Source organism: Barbus barbus (assembly GCF_936440315.1).
Source record: "Barbus barbus genome assembly, chromosome: 12".
Classification (NCBI taxonomy): Eukaryota; Metazoa; Chordata; class Actinopteri; order Cypriniformes; family Cyprinidae; genus Barbus; species Barbus barbus.
In genome coordinates, this window is record NC_136740.1 from 16,246,521 (window position 1) to 16,265,385 (window position 18,865).

General features: G+C 41.8%; 1 protein-coding gene across 1 annotated transcript in view; it reads left to right on the forward strand.

Moving 5' to 3' along the window:
• The window catches only part of LOC306877707 (small conductance calcium-activated potassium channel protein 3-like), a gene marked incomplete at its 5' end in the record, with an annotated part of 48,197 nt that extends 31,460 nt beyond the window's left edge, over positions 1-16,737 (forward strand). Inside the window, 4 exons of the mRNA XM_079429626.1 lie at positions 10-120; positions 5,232-5,359; positions 12,192-12,261; positions 15,355-16,737. Coding sequence (XP_079285752.1) covers positions 10-120; positions 5,232-5,359; positions 12,192-12,261; positions 15,355-15,705 — 660 coding nt within the window. The 3' untranslated portion in view covers positions 15,706-16,737. The remainder of the gene's footprint in view (positions 1-9; positions 121-5,231; positions 5,360-12,191; positions 12,262-15,354) is intronic.
• Between the last annotated feature and the right edge of the window lie 2,128 nt (positions 16,738-18,865).

The following is an 18,865-nucleotide window of genomic DNA, read 5'->3' on the forward strand; positions in this document are numbered from 1 at the left end:
CTCTCGCAGGGAGCAGGATGCACTGCTTTGGTTGTTGCCGTGGTAGCCAGGAAGCTTGAATTGACAAAAGCAGAGAAGCATGTGCACAACTTTATGATGGACACACAGCTCACCAAACGGGTAAACACACACACACACACACACACACATATATACACGAGTCACTAAATGTACACATAGACACAGCTTTATACTCAAAAAAGCATATGCATGCACCAGTTCTCTCTCTTTGGTCCTTTTAAATTTTTTATGTACTTGAAGGACTCAGAAATAGCTCCCTGTATCAAATATGTAGGCAACATCATGGCCAACATCATTGACTAGAAGACTGGTGATCAATAATTGCAACGCAGATTAAAAAATATCACTTTAGCAGTGGAGTGCTGCTTCAGATGAGCAGCTACAGTAAATGCCTGTTTTTTTTTTTTAAGTTTATTACCTCACGCTCACTCAATTGCCTCAGTTTAACAGGCTGTCAGGGAAAGAGAGAAAGAGAGATCGATAAATGCTGTAGCATTACTGTGGCAATCATCTTCATGCATTGGGTTTGCAGCTACTATTGTTACAAACCTCTACTAAAAGAGAAAAAAATGTGCTTGCAACTTTGACCTCACAAACCTGTTGCTGTGGAGACATGGTGGCAAAAGGTTTACCTTTAACTGGATGACAGGGTGCAGGGTGTTCCTCCGTCTCGCTGTCAGGAGGAACTGACAGTACGGTGAAGACAGACTGGCTTCTCAGGCCAGAATTGTTTACCACAAACTACCTTTAAATAGAAATGCTAATGTTCTCTTTATTAAGTGTTCCGATTTTTTAATCACGTTGGTACCATTTTCACAAGTTTTCAGAAGTGGTAAATATATTCAATGCACTTTCTAACTTATCACACTTGTAAAAGCGAGTCTTCAAGTATAAATATGCATTCATGAGGGTTGTAAACATTTTTTTCCTTTAATGCAATTATTCTTTTTAAAGGTTATTTTAAGGTACATTTTAAGGTTTAAAGGTACACTTACTTTTTTTCTTGGTGAAATGTTCTATGATTGAATTGGCAGTTGTAGATTGAGGTGAGCTGGTCTGGCAACTGCTGTAATGCTAAGGCTCAACAATGATGGCCCAGACTTCATTACAGTTCCCTGCCCTCTGCCTCTTTCTGTTTGACGTCCTCTTGCAACTGTTTTGACCTCTCTGACAGTCTTTCTCGGCCTCTTGTCTCTGATTGATTGTACTGTACCTACAGTAGTAGTAATTGCCATGTGAAAAAACTATACGGCAATACTGTATGAAGAGGTCATTATGGTTGGTTAAGATGTTGACTCTCAAATAAACATAATAATCAATCAAACCTGTTGAAACTGTAGGTGGCGCAAATGGTTTGTTGATTAACTCTTTTAAAACAGTTTTGATTAAATCAGTGGTTCTCAACTAGGGGCTGTCAGCAAATTTTCAAAAGGGACTCAAAATGAAAATGATTTAAAATAAGACAAAAAAACAAACAATAAAATAAGCTAAATCGACCAAACATTTTGTTCTTTTACATCGTGATTTTGGGAAACATGGATATACAGTGGGGAGAAAAATGATTTGATCCCCTACTGATTTTGTATGTTTGCTCACTGACAAATAAATTATCAGTCTGTAATTTTAATGGTAGGTTTATTTGAACAGTGAGAGACAGAATAACAACAAAAAATCCAGAAAAACGCATTTCAAAAAAGTTTTTAATTGATTTGCATTTTAATGAGTCAAATAAGTATTTGATCCCCTATCAATTATCAAGATTTCTGGCTCCCAGGTGTCTTTTATACAGGTAAGGAGCTGAGATTAGGAGCACTCTCTTAAAAGGAGTGCTCCTAATCTCATTTTGTTACCTGACTGTATAAAAGACACCTGTCCACAGAAGCAATCAGTCAGATTCCAAACTCTTCACCCATGGCCAAGACCAAAGAGCTGTCCAAGGATGTCAGGGACAAGATTGTAGACCTACACAAGACTGGAATGGGCTACAAGACCATCGCCAAGCAGCTTGGTGCGATTATTCACAAATGGAAGAAACACAAAATAACGGTCTGGGGCTCTATGCAAGATCTCACCTCTTGGAGTTTCAATGATCATGAGAACGGTGAGGAATCAGCCCAGAACTACACGGGAGGATCTTGTCAATGATCTCAAGGCAGCTGGGACCATAGTCACCAAGAAAACAATTGGTAAAACACTACGCCGTGAAGGACTGAAATCCTGCAGCACCCGCAAGGTCCTCCTGCTCAAGAAAGCACATGTACAGGCCCGTCTGAAGTTTGCCAATAATTCAGAGGAGAACTGGGTGAAAGTGTTGTGGTCAGATGAGACCAAAATCGAGCTATTTGGCATCAACTCAACTCGCCGTGTTTAGAGGAGGAGGAATGCTGCCTATGACCCCAAGAACACCATCCCCACCGTCAAACATGGAGGTGGAAACATTATGCTTTGGGGGTGTTTTTCTGCTAAGGGGACAGGACAACTGCACCGCATCAAAGGGACGATGGACGGAGCCATGTACCGTCAGGGCCAGGGCATTAAAAATGGGTCGTGGATGGGTATTCCAGCATGACAATGACCCAAAACACACGGCCAAGGCAACAAAGGAGTGGCTCAAGAAGAAGCACATTAAGGTCCTGGAGTGGCCTAGCCAGTCTCCAGACCTTAATCCCATAGAAAATCTGTGGAGGGAGCTGAAGGTTCGAGTTGCCAAACGTCAGCCTCAAAACCTTAATGACTTGGAGAGGATCTGCAAAGAGGATTGGGACAAAATCCATCCTGAGATGTGTGCAAACCTGGTGGCCAACTACAAGAAACATCTGACCTCTGTGATTGCCAACAAGGGTTTTGCCACCAAGTACTAAGTCATGTTTTGCGAAGGAGTCAAATATTTATTTCACTCATTAAAATGCAAATCAATTCATACATTTTTTTAAATGCGTTTTTTTTTTTTTTTTTTTTAGTTGTTATTCTGTCTTCCACTGTTAAAATAAACCTACCATTAAAAGTATAGACTGATCATTTCTTTGTCAGTGGGCAAACTAATCAAATTATTTTTTTCCCCACTGTATAAGGTAGCCTAATTTAAAAAATGTGATATTAGGACCTGAAAAAGCTGTGATGTTGAGCTCTGAAATATCTGGAAAAAGTCATGGGGCTTTTGAATATTGTTGTAGCCAAAAAAAAATTGAGAATCTTAAATGTTTTAAAATGACAAGCAAATAAAATACTATCATATGTAATTTTTTAAGCGATATGTGTTTTTAAAAGAAATAGTGATTAGTACTTAAAAATGTGAAAATTTACCAATATGAAAAAAATATATTTACCAAAAATATATATTTTGAAACTATGTACAATTGTTTTTTATTATTATTTAATGCATTTTAAATATATATTTTTAATTCTTTAAGATTTTTTTTTTATTAAATAGACTGTCTAATCACATACTGAATAATGTGCTTAAAAATGTGGTAGGACAATGTGGATCTTGCCTAAATAGTCGGTAATGGTCGTATGTATGTAAATATATTGTATGATCTAGTTTGTATATTTAGGAGATATAAAAGAGCTGTTCTGAACGGTGTTATTTATTTGTAGTAGCATTATTTGTAATCACTATAATACTGCTTCAATGTCATTTGGATTCCAGATTCCAGAAAACTCCACTTGTAGACTGCTAAGAGCATCCCTGCCTAAATTATATCTGGTATCATCTTTCTCCCTCTCTCATTCTCTAACTTGCCCTTCTCATAAATGAGACCTGCATTGAGGTTGGGCCAGAGCTCCTACTCTTGTATTATTAAATACAATGATCACTGTTAATTAATCAGAGCTGCGCAGTGCTAAATCCAGACACAGTGCTTAAAAAAAAGCCTGGTGCTGCCCTATGGGTGGAGGAATACTGTCAAATCAGGAGCTTATTAAAAGCGGGAAGGTTCTATCGTCCCTCCGTTGCCCGCCGAGGATGTAATTGTTCTTTTCTCCGAAGTGGCGCCCCTTTGAAGTCTCCTCATTCATTTTTCTTCTGCAGATTCTCTTATTCAATTTTGTCCTTTATTTGCTCTCCCTCTCCCTTTTCTGGTGCCATATGTGAGATTTAGAGAGCATTCGTGCCTTCAGGACATCACAAAAATCTTTCAACGCACAAGGAGGTCTTCAAGGGAAAATACTGTAATATTTGAACCTCAAAACATTATATTGTGCCCTTTCACACATTGTATTACAGTCCAAAAACCTGCATCTTATTGACTAACCACCTGCAATCCCGTTTAACTACTGTAGATGCTAAATGCACTAGCATAGTGCTACACTATGTTAAAATATGTTTATGTAGTGAATCAAGTACTAAAAAATGCTGACTGAGTGTGCAAATAAATGCTGAGTGAATTTACCATTACATTTCTTGATATAACTGTACAGGAACTGAGATTAAAGCCACCTTTCCACTTTTAGGGGCATTTTGCCCCTAGTGGCAGCCCCTCAGTGCTTTTAAATTGATCTTGAAGCAGCCATCACCTTCTACTTATTTACCACGGTAATGTGAATAGATAATAAACAGATGAATATATAAATGACCACCAAAAGAAATGCATTTTTAGGCCTAATAAGTGTAAATAATTATGTAATAATTATAAAAGAATTGTTTCTGACATAATTATTGATAAACGCACATTTTACAATTTTACAAAAGATATTGGAAACTCTCACATCACAATCATTGTCTTAATTAGAATATATCACTTTTTGTTGAAAAGTCACATATGGTTTAACTATAAAAGTTCAAATATTTTAATCAGTTTGAGGCTCACATTTTCACATATGCATATAACCGCAACTTTATGCAACTCCATTGGAAATGAATGACATCCGGTTGTTTGTTTGTTTGAATGGAAGAAACACCTTTGCTTTTGTCCTTCAAAACTTCACCACAAAGATATAAAGATATCTTGTAACAGCTTTAGAGTTGACCCTCTTTTATTGGACATTGCTGGTCTGGGGCCAAAATAGTGAATTGACCGGATGACAGAATTATGCGCTACAAAATCTTTTGTCAGATCACTCTGGAATATCTCCCAAGAGGACCTTTAATTTGGCAGACGTTTGGGGTTGTGTGCGTGTATTGGCAAAGCAGAGTTTATACTTGTAATTAATTTCTCCTGAGATGCTTTTCCTGTTGCTAATATTGTTGTTGTGGTGACATGTCCCCTCAGATAAAGAATGCAGCGGCGAATGTTCTACGAGAGACTTGGCTGATATACAAGCACACCAAGCTGATGAAGAAAATTGACCACTCCCGTGTACGCAAACATCAGAGGAAGTTTCTTCAAGCCATTCACCAGTGAGAAAACAACCTCCCATCACAGACACACAGCTTTTGACAACAAATTTACTCGAACTCTCATCTACACACTTTCTATTCTCACATTGATCGCACAGATAGACCAATAAACAACAAAAATGCTAAGTGAGCTTTAGCAGTGTAAGCTAAAACCACACAAAAAGGATCTGAAGTGCTTCGCATTTGGGCTGAGTGGTAGTTGGCATGTCTGACCTGACCATGGACACAGTATCTGAGAAAAAAACAAGACAAATATCTTCCCAAACTGAAGGCATCTGAAGTTGGCAGCTTTTTGTAATATAGGTTAGCTGTATGCGCTAAGCTTCATCAGCTTTTTCATTTACATTCAAGTGTGGTGATGGGTTTCTCTTCAGACCTGTTTTTCAGACCTGGTCAAACTTTACCTTGAGATTTATGATGTAATGCAGGTTCCTCTTCAGGAACTCGAGCTGCGTCAGAAGACGCTTTGGGGAATGCCTTCAGCGTGACCGGCTCTGAATACCAATGAAATCTGTCCAATGGATGGGAGGGACGTCACAGGCGAGGTGACGTAATGACCAGCTGGTATAAAAGCACGTGCGGTGAAACCGGCGTCAGCTTTCTGTCATTCAGCTAGCGCTCTGTTTCTGTCAGTCTTATTTACTGTTGTCTGTCTTTAGCTTGTCTAAGAAGAGCCAGTTTAAGGCTAGGAATATGGGAGAAGCGCAATACGAGCTGTGTGTTCCTCCCTGCAAATGTTTTTTTGTGTGCGGGGGATACACACAGCTTGTGTGTGTTTGGCGTTCCCTGCGGCGCTGGCCCCGCTTCCACTGAGGCGGATCGGGGACGGTGCTCGTGGGGTTCGCATCGGGATCTGATGGAGGGATCGGAGACGAGCGAGTCTCTGTCTCCATCCTCACCTGTCAGATCCCATGACCGCTCCTCGAGTTCGGAAGCCCGCCTTGCGAATACTTCCCCTCGGGCAGCGGCATCGGCATTTCTTGTGTCTTCCTCCGAGGAGGTTGACATGGGAAGCGTCGAGAATGTTGCACCCACTCAGTCACCCCAATATGAGGAGCTTGTGGAGTGTCTTATCGAACCGCAGCGAGGGTTATACGAGCGTTTTCTGCGGTTTCAGACTCAGACCACATCGGAGCCTGCCTTTTTTCCCCGAACTCCACACTGAGGTGTCGAGGTCGTAGGGAAAACATTTCGGCCCGCCTCTTCGTCCCCTCATTCGATTACTACGGTAATGTGATGGGGACGAGTGAGCGCGGTTACAGAGCGATGCCGCGTGTGGAACAGACGCTTGCGAGCTATCTGTCCCCTGACGCTGCGTCGTCTCTGACGGCAAGGGGTACGCGGCAGCAGGTCGGGTTGGCTTATGTCTGCACACCATGGTGATGTTGCGGGCATGCCAGGCTGACCTGCTTAAGGAGTTGGATGAGGGCGAGGGATTTAGTGCGGAGGACATCTGTGAACTCCGCAAAACCGCTCATTTGTCTCTCCGCGCCGCCAGGTAGACCATCAAGGCGATCTGTGGCAGCCCTGGTGACGGCAGAGAGGCATCTTTGGTTGACCCTGTCGGATTTAAAGACCGCGACAGGGTCTTCCTTCTGGACGCCCCACTTTGCCTTCTGGCCTTTTTCCGTTTGGGAGGCAGGTGGCAGCGTTCCAGCGGTTTCTCCCTCGCCGCTGTCTAGCTCACGGGGCTGCTGGGCGAGAGGAGCCCCTGCCGCGTGCTGGCTCCTTGTATAGGCAAGCTTGCCCCTGCGGGAGCGGGGTGGTAAGAAGGGTGCGCGGTCAAGGACCTCCCAGCCAAGCAGGCGAAGAGGTCTTCGGCCAAGAAGCCCTGATGTGAGTGGGATCAGGGCTTATGAGGGTAGCCCCGCTGGGGTAGAGCACGATTCACCGCAGCATACGGTCCTGGTCTTCCCCCAGTGCCCTCAGGAGATCGATCTGCTAACCCTGCCACATATGGTGTTCCAGGGTGCAGCGGTCTCCAGCGAGCACACATCTCAGTCTCTTCCGCCCAGAACCGTAGCGGAGCTGAGATGCTCGCCACCCCTTCGGGGGTCTCTGGTTACACCAGAGGCCAGTCTCGAGAGACTGGTTCCCTTAGTAGACTATTTAGCAGGGTGGAAAGTACTGCCAAATGTGTCTCGATGGGTCCTGCGCACTGTAGAGAGAGGCTACAGAATCCAGTTCGATTCTCGTCCGCCTCAATTCAACGGGGTGAATTCCACGTTAGTGGGCCCCGAGCGGGCTCTGGTAATGGAACAAGAGGTAGATACTCTCTTAAGGAAGGAAGCCATCGAGGTGGTTCCTCCTTACGAAGAGAGTCCGGGTTCTACAGCCGGTACTTCATAATTCCAAGGAGGATGGAGGATTGCGTCCCATTTTAGATCTGCATTATTTGAACTGCTCAGTCAGCAGACTGAAGTTCAGGATGCTCAGGTAAGTATCTCAGATCAAGTCCGAGGACTGGTTTGACACGTAGATCTAAAAGACGCATACTTCCATGTCTCCATCCTTCCCACTCACAGGAAGTTCCTGAGGTTTGCTTTTGGGGGCAAAGCTTACCAATATCGAGTACTTCCCTTCGATCTGGCACTTTCACCCCGCACTTTTACGAGTGTGTGGGCGCCGCGTTAGCTCCGCTGTGGCTAGGGGGCGTCCACATACTCAATTACATCTACTGTTGGTTGATTCTCGCTCAATCAGAGCGGAGGGCAGCTCAACATTGAGATGTTGTTCTCGCTCACTTAAAAGTGTTGGGGTAAGACTGAACACTGAAAAGTGTGCTTTCTCCATTACAGAGAACCACTTATCTGGGGGTGGTGGGGATTCGACCACGGTGCAGGCACGTATGTCTCCTGCTCGGATCGAGTCAATCCTCACGAAAGTCAGGAGGGTGAAAGAAGGCCAGTCACTCACTGTCAAGCAGTGTCACCAGATCCTTGTGTGGGCTATGAGGCCGAGCTCTCCTGGTTGGTCGAGCTGGCATTGCTCCCCTCAACTTTGAGGGTCACCTTTAAGCATGCCGCTCCCTTCTGAGTGTCTGAGTTCCCTCTCATGCTGAGAGTTAAGTTCTCCGCTCTCCAGAGCTCTGCCTTGGTAGAGCTAGCATTGCTCACCTCACTATAGAGGGTCACCTATGAGCATGCTGCTCCCTTCCGGCTCTCCTGTTGGTCGAGCTGGCATTGTTCCCCTCAACTTAGAGGGTCACCTTGAGCATGCCGCTCCCTTCTGAGCGTCTAAGTTAGCATCTCAATATGGGAGCAGACACCCTGTCGAGGCAGGGGCTGTTATCCGGGGAATGGATGCTTCACACCGAGGTGGTGAAGCAGATCTGGAGAGTGTTTGGCCAGGCTCAGCCGGACCTCTTCGCTACTCAGACAGCGCAATGTCCCCTCTGGTACTCTCTATGTCATCCAGCTCCCTGGAGTTCTGGAGAGAGTGCGCCGGGACGGACTCCGGTTGCTATTAGTAGCCCCGTTCTGGCCGGGCCGAGTATGGTTCTCAGACCTGATTTCCCTCCTCGACAGCTCTCCATGGGAGATTCCAGTCAGGAGGGATCTCCTCTCACAGGCAGGAGGCACCTTGTTGTGGAAGCTGTGGGTGTGGCCCCTGAGGGGGCACGGCTCGTAGCTTCCGGTCTCTCAACCGAGGTTGTTGAGACCATTCTCCAATCCAGAGCTCCCTCTACGAGGAGACTTTACGCCCTGAAGTGGAGACTCTTCACTTCATGGTGCGGAGGTCGCCAGCTCAACCCAGTTAACTGCCCGGTTGGTACAGTGCTGGAGTTCCTGCAGGCTCGACTCTCCACAGAGTTAGCCCACTCCACCTTGAAGGTTTTTGTGGCGGCAATTTCGGCCTACCACACCCTTCTTGGTGGACAGACAGTGTGCAGACACCCGCTAGTTACACGTTTCCTCCGTGGTGCACTGAGGCTAAGGCCTCCAGTACGGTCCCGGGCCCCCCCTTGGGACTTGGCTGTGGTATTGATGCTCTCTGTAGGCATCCATTCGAGCCTATTGAGGAGATCTCAGATCGCCCTGAAGACCGTGTTTCTTCTGGCGATTTCATCTCTGAAGAGAGTTGGGGATTTGCGGCCCTGTCAGTGGCCCCTTCTCACTTGGACTTTGCGAAGTTCCTTCGGTCATGCCACAGCCTGTCGTACTGCTGACCTTTAGTCCTCCTCCCTTTCGAGAGCCTAACCAGCAAAAGCTAAATCGTCCACAGAGCTGCCATGTGGAGAAGGGCGGACCAGTTGCTTGTCTGCTACGGTCCCCCTAAGAGAGGTCTTCCTGCTTCCAAGCAGACCATCAGTCGGTGGATTTTGGATGCCATTCAGATGGCCAATGAGTCTTCTGACCTCCCCTCGCCGATGGGAGTCAGAGCTCATTCCACGAGGAGTGTGGCGGCCTCCAAGGCCTTTCTCGCAGGTGTCCCTATCCAGGACATCTGCAACGCTGCGGGATGGTCTACACCCCTGACCTTTGTCAGGTTTTATGGCCTGGACATGCGAGCCACTCCAGGCTCTTCCGTTCTCTCGCCCTAGCTATGCTCCGTATGGATACACACAGGGCAGGGACTTGGAAGTCTGGTGCCGTGGGTATCTCGTTCCCCAAAGCGTCTCCTGACGCAGCTCGAGTTCCTGAAGAGGAACGTCTTAGGTTACGTATGTAACCCCAGTTCCTCGAAGGAACGAGACGCTGCGTCGCGAGGCCACACTTCTGGCATCCCTGCCAGCGCTTGCTTCATTCTAGAAGCTGACGCCGGTTTCACCGCACGTGCTTTTATACCAGCTGGTCATTACGTCACCTCGCCCGTGACGTCCCTCCCATCCATTGGACAGATTTCATTGGTATTCAGAGCCGGTCACGCTGAAGGCGTTCCCCAAAGCGTCTCCTGACGCAGCGTCTCGTTCCTTTGAGGAACTGGGGTTACATACGTAACCTAAGACGTTTTTTTGTATCATCCAAATACCAAATTCATGATATTTTGATGTTTTCAGGCCTTATCAGCAGAATTTGATCCCACAGATCATACATGTAGTACCCATTCCCTTACGAAAATTAATCATGGTTTACTACAAAATAAAACCAAAAAACTATGGTTACTATTGTTAAACCATGTTAGCCACAAATTAACCATGGTTTTGCTACACTAACCATAGTTTAACCATGCTATTTGTAGTAAAACTGTGGTTATACAAATGGTAATCACTTTACTGGTTACTACAATTTTACTGCAATAAAACCATGGTTAATTTTCATAAATGGTTGTAAAGTGCTATTCATACAAACAATAACTACAACAAAAAGTTTGAATAATTGTTAATAAAAACAGAATCAACCTGACTTTAAGGAGCTTGAACATTTAAAGTGGCATCCTGCAGTGCGCACTTGTAATAAACACAATGTTATTGTCCATTGCTATACTGATTGTTGTAGTTATCGTCCGTGTGAACGGACCTTAAAGGGATAGTTCATCCAAAAATTAAAATTAATTACTCACCCTCATGTCATTCCAAACCTGTAAGACCTCCGTTCATTTTCGGAACACAAATTAAGATATTTTTGATGAATTCCGAGTGTTCTCACACCCTCCCATAGACAGCAAGCATACTACCATGGTCAAGGTCCAGAAACCTGGCAAGGACATCGTTAAAATAATCCATGTGACATCAGTGGTTCATCTGTAATTTTACGAAACTACGAGAATACTATTTGTGTGAAATAGTAACAAAAATAGAGAAAGTGTGAAAAAGAAAACAAAAATAACGACTTTATTCAACAATTCCTCTCCTCCACGTCACCCGCTATTTTGGGGAGTATCCACTGAACGTAAACAACGTATGCTGTTTTATGTCAGCTGCACCATGCGGATACGTTGTCTACGTTGTTACGCTTTGATCTGAACAAAAACAATGTATACAAATGAAAAAAATATATATTTTTTGGGTGAACTGTCCCTTTAACTTACACTTTTAGACGTTTCAAAATGTATCCCCCCACTGTTTGGAAAATGTTAATTGCGTTTTAGGTGGTGTGAATAACATTTCAATACAAATGTTGTAAATCAAGTTCAATAGAGATAGTTCACCCAAAAATGAAAATTCTGTGATCATTTACTCACCCTCATGGTACCCCAAAACTTTTTTTTTTTTTGCATGAACTTTCCCTTTAAGACCAAACAGAAGCCTCTGTCAAGCCGGTTGCTTTGGTTTTAGACTGGACGAATACGCAAGCACTAATGCTAAAATGGCTAGAGCTAGCTTGATACATTGATATTATGTATTGATATAGCTGAGCAAATATTATATCACCTAATTTATATGCATAAGCCTATCCAATTTGGTAATAACATGTCCCTCTGACTTTTCAGATTGTCCTTACACTACTATATTACTATTTGTGATTGTTAGTTTGGCTAAACTGTGACTGCTGTATCAGCTTCTTTGACTGTTAGCTTGCTGATGCTAATGCTATCCTCTGTGTGGTTCCCACCGCACCACACACTTACTCATCATTTGAAGAACTCTAATCATCCTGTCACTGTTTTTTCGTGGCCCTGTCCGCCAATTTTAAGGGCTCCTTTCAAAGCGAAGCCTTTCTTTTAAAGAAATCCCACACTTGTGGAATCCTTTTAAGTCTAATGCTTTTAGGATTTACGCTGTAATTGCATGTTCATCTTGGGGGATTCTCATCAACAACAAACAAATGAAGAAAACAAGATGATTAAGTTAATTAGCTATTTGAGGTTTAAAATTGAGGGCCGTTGGTGCTCGAGAGATTAGAAGGAGGTCTAATGGGTTGTGTGTGTATGTGTGTCCCTGTTTTTTTAGATTACGAAATGTTAAAATGGAGCAGAGAAAACTCAGTGATCAAGCCAATACTCTGGTGGATTTATCAAAGGTAAGACTACTGTACAGGCACACACATCAACACAAATCACAGACATGACCGCACATCAGAGCCCACGCATATGCACGTTACATCTGTTAGGAAACAGTAGACACCCACACACACACTTTCAATGACATTGCGTTCCCTTTCCTGCAATTTTCCACATACACACACTTTATAACGCCCAAGGTTGCAAGCACATCGACTGCAACACATAATGCCTGGTGACACACACATACCTTTGCTTTCCCAAATATATCTCAGCATTTAACTGTTTCCATGTTGACCCGTTTGTTTCTGTGGCTTTGTGTCTCCTAGCAACCTGAGCAAGTGTTAAAGCAGGGATGACAGTGGGAGCGAGGAGATGAGGAGAGGGTGGGAGGGTGGGAGGGGAGAGAGACAGGAAGCTGAAGAATGACAGAAAATGTGTGCAATTCAAGATATTTTTCGTGATTGCTGTGTGGGTTTGGGCATTTTTTCTGAATGTATCTAGTGTTTTATTTCTTTATGTGCTTTTTTTCTGAAAGAGAGCGAGTTGTTGTGTTCCTAGACTGCAGCATTTTCTTTTTAGATATTTGAAGATGTAGCAGAGTGTACATGTTGTGAGTCGGCCTTTAGAGCTTTGTATGAGCACAATTCATTTGGGTTGCTCAAGGTACATTTTATTGCATGCTCTCTCTGCCCACTTTTGAAACATTTTTTTTCTCTAAATGTTCTTTATTTAACAAAACGTCACAGCAAAAATCATTTTCTTAGGATTTTGTTTTCCCATTAATTATATGTAAAGATCCATACAGCAAGATAAATTTATTTGAGACATTTGAGAAAAGACAAGTGTTAATATCTTATGCAACTTTGCTTCTGATGTTTCTTGCCTGACTGGATTTTTTTTTTCTTTTTTGAGCATAAACCTCACAAAATTGTTCTCTATTCATGCGTAAAGCCAAAATATTTGCCAGTGGTGCAAGAAAAAATAAACTTCATTCAAGATATGTTCTTTAAAAACAAATAATATTGTCTCAAATAGTTCCTTCTCAAGTAATTTGAACTTTTAAAAAAACATTTTTATTGTAAAAACAATCCAAAAATAGTAAATAGGACTAAGACTACTAGACTTCTGTAAGTTATTTACCCGTTCCAGAGGACCATTTTATTGCTCAGTTGGTACCCTTTTCTATTGGAGACTTGTTGGAGATCTTAAATACATTTCATTCAAGTATCATCTTTGTTTCAGATGTTTCTCTTAAAGGGGACCTATTATGCCCCTTTTTTACAAGATGTAAAATAAGTCTCTGATGTCCCCAGAGCGTATATGTGAAGTTTTAGCTCAATATACCCCACAGATAATTTTTTATAGCTTGTTAAAATTGCCACTTTTAGGGTATGAGCCAAAACGCGCTGAATTTGAGTATGTTGCTTTAAATGTGAATGAGCTGTTGCTCCCGAAGAAGAGGGCGGAGCTTCAAGAGCTCAAGCTCTGCATTAGCAGTGCTAGCCTTTGCAAATAAACATTCCACTATTAATACAAGCCTGTTTGTTATCTTTACAGAAAACTACTCGGTTTCAGAGTCAGTCATTTCATTATACTGTGCATAATAAATTTGCATTTATGAATTACACAGACGGGGAGCACAGCGGGATAAAAATAACAACATAGCTGGTCTCGTGCTATCTTAAACTTTAAAATAAAAGTCCCACTTCTTTTATGAGCTCGACAACTTCAAGCAATCAACTCACATTGCTTTCATATGCAGCTTTTGACTGCCACATTCCTATTCACGATCATTCTGGTAGCACTTGAAGGCAGCATCAGTGAAAACACACAAGAGACAATGATAGCTTTAGCAATAAGCCTTACAGAGTGACAAGAAGCTCTTTCAGAAGGGCAATTTGGAAAACAAACGCGTGATACTTAGTTTTTCTGGAGCTGATGTTCGCACATGAAGCGTTGGTATTGATTCCTAAACATTTAGGGGACATTACCGATTTTTTCTGGGATATTTCCTTCGAAAATGAAATTTAACCACTGTGTCCTCTGCTCAGATGGGAGGAGATTATGGCGACTCCTATGTTCATTAGTGCATCCCAAAACACAACACTTGTAAAGCCTCTTTGGCGCTGACATTGTATATATCTCCAGTAATGGCGGACTGCAGCTTCTCACTCAGGGCTGTGTTTATGCTAATAGGACAGTGAGCATCACAAATGGGCGGGACTTTTTCCCCTCTGTGACGTGAACAGAGGGAGAATCTGAAACAGCTGTTAATGATTTATTGGTTTTATTAAAAAATTAGTTGGTGGATTTGTAACATTATAGGCTGGATGTTTTCACACACTGCGGCCACACAACTGTGTACAAACACCTTAGAAAAGTGATTTTTGCATAATAGGTCCACTTTAAATGTCTTGAGAATAAACAGAAAGAGACTATTGACATGCTATAAAATTAATATGGATTGCATAGTTTAGATGATTTCACACTTTCTCATTGACAACCTCAAAAGGAAAAGCTGGGAGATTACTGGAGTATTTTTCTCATATGAAAAAATGAAGAAGCTGGAGACTCCAGCAAAAGTCTCCATTTAATCTCTGTTTAATTTTATTTGGCTGTCTAGCCAAAGCAACTGAGATAGATGAGATCAAAATGGACCATATTTACTTAATGCACATTCCTGGTCCTATTACGAATGGTGCATCAGTGCATGTAAAAAAACAGCCAAAGCTACTTGTTTTAGCAAACTCCATAATGGCACATACCGCCCACTGTTCGCAACCCAGTCATTTCCCGATAGATAATTCCCATCAAGTCCCATCCAATACTTTTTATTAGTGAAAATCCTGTTTTCCTCAGAAACATATCACATTAAAAAGCAAATGGATTGTGAACACCATGTTGACTTTAAAGAGATCTCATTTGAGATGTTTTATTTCCTCCGGGTATTTATTGCTCTATTTATTATCTCTACTCTTTCTGTTTAAACTTTCTTATTTTCTTGTACAATATGTGTACTCCATTTCTCTTTCTTTGACTGCTCTGAATCCCTTGCTTTACTTTACGACAGTATTTCTGTCTAACTCTGCTCTCATTCTCTCTCCACATAGATGCAGAGTGTCATGTATGAGCTGATGTCTGAGCTGAACGACCGCAGTGAGGATCTGGAGAGGCAGATGTTGAGTCTGGAGCAGCGGGTGGAGCAGCTGACGGCCGGCTTTAATGCTCTGCCCGCTCATTTGTCGGCCACGCTCAGCACCCAGCACGCCGCGCTCATTCAACTGCTGCGTGAGCGTGATGCCAAGGTCCTGAGCCCCACTGTGCCCTCTGCGCTCTCACCCACCGCTGCCAGCCTGCCTCTAGCCAACCCCCCCTCCGGCTCCGGCTCCGGCTCCGTCCCCGTCCCCGTCCCTACTCGGCTCACCGAGGACAGTCCCAACACCAGCAGCTCCAGCTGCTGAGATGCTGGTGCGGGAAGTTCCCTCTGGGGTGGAGAGATGGATGATTAGTTGAAACGAAGAGATGACCATACACACACATTTACATACGATGCACTGTAACTACAAGCATTACGCAGCTTAACGCCACAGAATATACATTAACATGATGAAGGAGACGCTAACATTTGCACAAAAACCCTATGATGAAACTGCCATATTCCATGTAGTCCAAAAAACGGACGTAATTTACTGTTACCATGAATGTATACATTTTAGAAGACACTGACTCAGACATGTTAACATGCATGGACGCTCACTCACTCACACACACACACACACACACACACACTTTTTCTGATTCCGTCTTTGCTACCAAAGTGCTCTGTCTATAGTTGACTGAAATGGACTGAGGTATTTATTGGAACTGGGGTGGTTGGTATTAGAGAGTTATAAATAATCAACAGCTGAGAATGTTATGAAATCTGGACAGCACTTTTTACAGTCTGCAAGAAACTAACAGCCATTTGAGCAAAGCATTATTTCGAAGAGCGATGCTGAAGCCAGTCGATACATTATAAAAACCACCCTATCAAGGTGGAACAGCTGCTCACACGGAAATAACTGTAGAATGATTGATTTGAGTCATTTTCTTAGTGGAATTGCTTCTATTACAATGGTGTTGGAATAAGAGACTATTTTACTTCTGACCCCGTTTCAATGGAGAGACCATTTTTGAAAACTGACTAACAGTGACATCCTGTGGCCGGAATACTGAATTACATCCGCTTGGAATATTGTACAGTATGCTATTACTGAAACTTAGCTTTGTATCGCTCAGTTTTTTACCATTAATTATTACTAACGCAGTTATAGCTCATATTTATTATAATTATACGATAGCATTCTTCTCATTCGTCATGAAAATTATGATTGCTGTATAAAAAACGATTTTATTAATATTAATTATAGATAAGGGAGGAGCCGTTTGAAGTTGAAATTATTTTGTAATTTTATTTTACCAGAGAGAATTAATAAAGTATATATCTATACATGACTGTGTCTGTGTGTGTGCGTATCATTGTGTGACTGACATGACAAAAGAAGTCTGCTTCTGTGTAAATGGTGCGGTGCAGCCTTAAACGCTTGTAGTGTATGGATTTTATAGTTTAATATTGAATTAGAATGTTTTATTTATATATTCATAATGAAGGCATAACCCCATGAACATAAGTTACGTTCGCTAGATAAGATAACAAAGACAACGAACGCTGCTCGCGCGAGTATTTTTGCGATTTCGGACGGTATGTCTATTACAAGAACCTTCATTGTGAGTTTATTTTAAATGTTACAAACGTAAAAAAAAAAAAAAAATGTGTTCATTTTTTTAGAGGTATTTAGACGTGTGGCACGCGCGGCGAACGTCGCTAAAATGACCTTTTAACATTTACATTCAAAGACCTATAAGATTAAAATTTATTTTTATCAATTACAATAAGCGACCTCTTGTTGATTTAATAATTTTAAATGTATTTATTTAATTTATTTACTTTTTGCCTTAAAAACCGTATGTTTGGTTTTGAAAACACCGACTACAGTCCTGTAAAAATGACAATCAAATCATAGCCTACATTGTTTCACAAATCAACAGCGACAGGTGTCATATTGAAACGACCAGTGTTGTTTAGCTTGCGGTTTTTGCTTCGAACATGCTGTTGTTCAGCCTCCAGCAGTATTCAGTTGGGTATTGTATTCGATTGTAGAGCAGCAGTTTAAACATGCCTATGATAGAAAGAGCAGTTTGGGGGATTTTGCTAATGAGCTCATTGATTACACTCAGTAAGTCGACTAAACTGAACGTTACCTCTCAGCACTCATGTGCCTGTGAACATCACACTGACAGCACAGAGAGGATGCTACAAATGGTGAGTGACGGAGGCTGTGGAGCATACTCAGCTTAACATGCCATTCTGTCTCATTACGTGTTGTCATGTCTGAAAGGTTATTAATTCAATCAGTTCGTTGCTCCTGGCCGAACAACAGAATAAAAAATAAATAAATCATGTAATGACATCATCTTCAGGATGGAAACAGTTTGGTTTGCATACTGTATAAAGACAGTAACTAGCAGTAACTCTTTGAGACATGAGGCCAAATATATCCCACAACTTTAAAATTTTATTATTATTTATTTACTTTGAAAAATAGCTATTTTTATTTTGAATTGAATCACAGATGATCTTTAGAATGTTCTTAATGCAAATGTAATTAGGAAGGTTAGGAAGATTTTTTTAAATGTTTTTAGAAGTCAAAAATGCTCACCGCTGATTTAAAAACAAACAAACAAAAAATGCAGTAAAACAATAATAAAATATTATTAAAATTTAAAATGACTAATTGGTTTTAAAGAGTTACTCCACTCCAAAATTTTGTCATTAATCCCTTACCTGTGGAAGCATATGTGTAGCTAAATTAAATTTGAAATCTAATATGCAAAATGGAAATGCAGTATGTAAAATGGCAATGTATTTCTGTATTTAAATTTACATTTTCCCATACATATGTGCAACATTTAGTGCAAAATGAAAATTTAATTTATATAATTTAAATTTGCCATTTTCTACACTAGTTTTAATATGCAAATTAAAAAATATATTTTAAAGCTTTATAAGTTGCAAAATTAAATTGTATTACCCAAATTGATTAGATATGTTTAACATGTCCAAGTAAAAACTGTAGCAAAATTATAATTTAATCAGAATCAGAAAGAGCTTTATTGCCAAGTAAGGAATTTGTTTTAATGACATAAGCTTCCAATACACAGAGACAACAATACAGAGGCAATTAAAAATAAGATGAGAGTAAAAAATGCACATATGTAAATATAAATAGACAAATATTGAAAAATAAATAAAGTAAAAGTAAAAAGTAAAGTAAAGTCGTGACGTATTGTCAAGTATGGTGACCCATACTCGAAATTGGTGCTCTGCGTTTAACCCATCCAAGTGCACACACACAGCAGTGAGTAGTGAACAAATGCACACACACACACACACACACACACCGTGAACACACACCCGGAGCAGTGGGCAGCCATGCTGCGGCGCCCGGGGAGCAGTTGGGGGTTCGGTGCCTTGCTCAAGGGCACCTCAGTCGTGGTATTGAGGGTGGAGAGAGCGCTGTA